Here is a 4,612-nt window from a genome sequence, read left to right as displayed (position 1 = left end):
TGAGATTACATCCACTGGTCGTAGCGGATTTGCTGAGTTCATATGGTACTAATCTGCCCTTGCTTGGGGCTTTCATGACTTTCGGGGAGTGTGTGTCTGACTGGCTTATTCCTGGACATAATGGCAAAAACTACTTAGCAGTCATCTCAGAGAAAAGCAGACTAACGTTTAAAGATTTACAATCCCATTTTTTCGGAGGGTTACACATATCAGTAAATGAAACTGTCTTATTAATCTATGTACATTACGAATATGCAATAAAGGACAGCAAAACAATTGGAAGGCCTTTATGATTGAGAATCCGTGCCGTTAACTTGCCTTGTCTTACCAAAACGCGCGTCTGGTGCAATACTGTCGATAAACACAATAGTAATCCAATTGAAACCCGTCACCCCTTTAGCTCCCGTTGCGATTTTTAATTTAAGACACGCACGATCACGCGTCAGTCAAGTTGTTTTGAGGCATATATTCAAACTGACAAGTTGTGCGCTCAAAGACACAATAAACTCTTCAGAAAAAGAAGCCCTTGTACACAACACGGAGCGCTTTTCCTCTTGTATCTGGCAAGCCCCTCCTGGTAGACAACAGCCCATTTGTTATTGATCAAGTCTGAAAGTGACGGCTTCGTATTTAGAAAAAGAAGAAAGTTGGAGTTGATCTACAGGCTCGCATGATATCGCCATCCAGGGGCTGGCGCACTTGAGTCTCACAGCAACGAGCCTTGTTAGAGAAAAAATAGAGAAAAAGCGGGAGAAGGATTGTTAGTCAAAGGGAGGGGAAAGGGGGCAGAAAAAAGAAAACATGGAGGGAGAGAGAGAAACAGGAGGAGAGAGAGAGGGAGGGGGGAGAGAGAATCGATTTAGGCAGGACTGTGGGTTACCCAGCATAAGCTTGCCTTTTCCTTCGATGACTACACCCCGAGAGGAGGAGCGTGAAGAACGTAGTAGGCGTCAGAATCCTCAATTTCCAACTTAGCATCTTGGCAGGACATTTTCCCAAGCAAAGCCCCCATCCGACGGCAAAAAACTTCATCTGCACGGCGTGAGAGCGAGGAAACTAGTAAGATAGAGAAGGAAGGAGAGATAGAAAAGAGAGCGCAGCCACAAACAACGAATACTTTAAGCTGACATCAACCAAATCATTCCCTAAATCTATGTAGACTATTCGATTACATTTTCACTTTTTACAGCAATCTTTTGAGTGGGGAACAGACAGCTGTCTGTTGATTCCCGACTCTATGACTGAGATTGGACAGTGCATGAGAAAATAAGGGAAAAGTGCGCAAGTAAGTGGCTTACTTTTGGGTCTCCAGCATGGCGTATCCTCAGGGCTACTTGTACCAGCCGTCCGCTTCTTTGGCACTGTATTCGTGCCCGGCGTACAGTACAAGCGTTATCTCGGGACCCAGGACCGAGGAACTTGGGAGATCCTCTTCGGGCTCGGCTTTTGCTCCATATGCCGGATCTACTGCGTTCACCAGCGCTTCGCCCGGGTACAGCTCCCATCTCCCGTACAGTGCAGACGCGGCGGCGGCTGCCACATTTACTTCTTACGTGGTAAGTGCTCATAATTGTTAAGCACAAAATATTTGCAGATAACATACAGTAATTGATCCTATATGATTTACATCGATTTCACGATGCCTGATAAGACATTTTACATTGAGTTGGGCTACTCATAAACGGATGCATTTTGCTGCTGACCTAATTCCTAAGAATGGCATCTGTAATGGCTCTGTTAATGTTGATAGGGTGTTATGCAAGACAAATGATATAATGCCAAATTTGAGTAATTAGCTTTTTTTAGGGGGGGGGGGGGGGTAGAGAGAATGGTATTTTGCTGTCATGCAGGGCTAGTTTAACAGTGTAATGCTGAAGGCATTTATGCACATTTCTTTCGATAAATTGCTGCATTAGATGGAGTTATTTACTGGGTGGCTCATATTAGTAGACTTAAAATATAAACCCATTGCTGCCAACCCACTTTTAAGGACAAAGACCACATTTTCGTTTTTCAGCGCATAGCTAAAGTGGAAAGGGGACAATAACGCAATGAGAACATTAATAAAACATGTAGGCAAGATGCGAATTTGTTGCCATAAAAGATAGATCGATCAAAACGTAGTTTTGGTGCAAGTCAGGAAGAAGGCCTATTACGCGTAACGCTAATGCGTTAAATTAGGAATATTTCACCGCCAATAGGCCTACTTAGTGAAATAGTGACTCGTACATTCTCTCTGTAAGAAAAAAAGCCCACAATAGCAGGCAAATAACTTTCGTAAAGTAAAGCCTTGAAAGGCAGTCTATTGCAAACCACTATAATTCGTGATTCAATAAATAGCTTTTGTGTAAGTGTGTGTAGTGTGTGTACGTGTGCGTGTGTATGTTTGTTGTTTTTAAATTCTGACGTTTTCCACTCAGAGTTTGGCCTTCTGAACAATGAAATAAACTATTCCAACGCTTTGAACACAATTTATTTATGTTTTGTTGTTGTTGTTGTTTAGGGTTCGCCATATGACCATACAACGGGAATGGCTGGGTCTATAGGATACCATCCCTACGCAGCTCCCTTGGGCTCATATCCTTACGGTGACCCAGCATACCGAAAGAATGCAACACGGGACGCAACTGCCACCCTCAAAGCCTGGCTAAACGAGCACCGTAAGAACCCCTACCCCACCAAGGGGGAGAAAATCATGCTGGCCATCATTACAAAAATGACCCTCACCCAAGTGTCCACCTGGTTCGCCAACGCCAGGAGGAGACTAAAGAAGGAGAACAAGATGACCTGGACTCCCCGGAACCGCAGTGAGGATGAGGAAGAGGATGAGAACATTGATCTGGAGAAAAACGACGACGATGAACCTAACAAGCCAACAGACAAGGGAGACTCGACAGACACAGAGTCAGGTCTGAATAGAAAAAAAAATCATACATTTTTCATAACAGTCATTTCCAGTCAGGGCGCAAAATTGATTGCTGGTTAATGGTGGTATATTATTTATAATGGGACAATTGCTTTAAATAATAATCACCTTGAACTCCTCTCATTTGACTTCTTATGGGCAGAAATTGCTGGTGACGCAGAGTGTTTAGCAGTCAATTTATCTTTAACTGCATAATAAGGATACAGCGGGTGCTTTGCACTGTGTATTCGACTAATGATAATTATTTCCATTACATTATCATTAATACCATGGTTTTCAAGGTTGTATAAGTAGTGTGCCTATTGTTCGATGCATATTATCATAACTATTATTATGGTAATGTAAATTGTCTGGATTTTTTTTCTTCCTTTTAATTTTTTTATTTTTTACATGTGGTCATCACCCTAAGCCCGCTTGCAACATTCTTAAACCAAAACTTTTGGAAAAAAATGTTTTACTATAACTTTACCAATGTTTATCTTTTGCTATAGATCATAAATTGCTGAACCCCGGGGACATAGCGTGCGATAGATTTAAGGAAGAGAACCCTGGAAAAGAAATGGATCCCCTCCTGAGCGACTCGGAATTAAAAGACCAGGAGGGACGGACAGAGTTACTGCCCGAGTCTGCAAAACCCACCACCTCCAGTCCATCGGCAGTGCCTCGGGGGAACGAGCTCGTTGCGCAAGAGAAGCCGTCAGAAATGAACCATGCGCCGGGCACAGTGCACAGCAACGTAACGTCTGTTATCCATTCGCCTCCGTCGGCCCCTAAACCAAAACTCTGGTCTCTAGCAGAGATCGCCACGTCCTCAGACAGGTGTAAGGGCAACAATGAAGTGCCACAGGCCCCGGGGATGGGTCAGAGCACAGTAATCGCCACCAACGCAGCGTCGCCAACACAATCCTCCCCCCAATGCCCTCTCCCGAACAGCACTGTCTTATCAAGGCCTATCTACTATACATCCCCTTTTTACCCGGGGTACACGAACTATGGCGGTTTTGGACATCTTCACAGCAACCACAGCTCCGGCACGGGCTCTACGGCACATTTTAACGGATTAAACCAGACTGTGTTAAATAGAGCAGAGGCTTTGGTAAGAGAAAGCCAGAAAGTCAGAGGCCAAACGCAGGTAGATCTTTGTAAAGACTCCCCTTATGAACTAAAGAAAGGTATGTCAAACATTTAATACCTGATTCCTCTCCAAACACTCGGACTTTTATTTATTATTTGTGGTTGCATAAAAAAATGAAGCGAATTCCGATGACAGTTATTTTCTGAGTAAAATGCTTATTCTCAAATCTTAGTTTCTGAATGGTAAATCCTAAAGATGTAACTAAAATGGTCTTAATCGCTGCAGCCGCCTGAGTCTATTTGTATTAAAGACTAATATGTATATTTAATGTAGCAATTTTGTATTTAAAATGGACAACACACTATCTTTGAAGTAAATTATGAAAAAAAAAATGTGTGCATGGGGTTAACTGTTATTGTGTCAAGTGTCATGCAGTCTCTCTGGCCTATAGAATATGAAATGTTTTCGATGGGGTGGTCATTGTGCGCCACGACAGGTGTACATATTTCGATGTTCTGTTCAAAAGTTTGTAGATCGGTCTTTCAACGAGGAAAACTGTTTACCCTTTATGAAAAATGTTGAATATTTTTAAGCATATTTGCAACTACTTT

General features: G+C 42.8%; 1 protein-coding gene across 1 annotated transcript; it reads left to right on the top strand.

Annotated features, from left to right (window-relative positions):
* Positions 1-895: 895 nt before the first annotated feature.
* irx5a (iroquois homeobox 5a) lies at positions 896-4,388 on the top strand. Its single transcript, XM_047042763.1, has 3 exons — positions 896-1,556; positions 2,504-2,909; positions 3,418-4,388. The coding sequence occupies exons 1-3, from the start codon at positions 1,314-1,316 to the stop codon at positions 4,113-4,115; spliced, it is 1,347 nt and encodes a 448-aa protein (XP_046898719.1). The 5' UTR covers positions 896-1,313; the 3' UTR covers positions 4,116-4,388.
* Positions 4,389-4,612: the final 224 nt, after the last annotated feature.

This window comes from Hypomesus transpacificus, chromosome 19 (assembly GCF_021917145.1).
Source record: "Hypomesus transpacificus isolate Combined female chromosome 19, fHypTra1, whole genome shotgun sequence".
NCBI lineage: Eukaryota > Metazoa > Chordata > Actinopteri > Osmeriformes > Osmeridae > Hypomesus > Hypomesus transpacificus.
The sequence above is the reverse complement of the archived record's forward strand: the minus strand, read 5'-3'. Positions and strand labels throughout refer to the sequence as shown.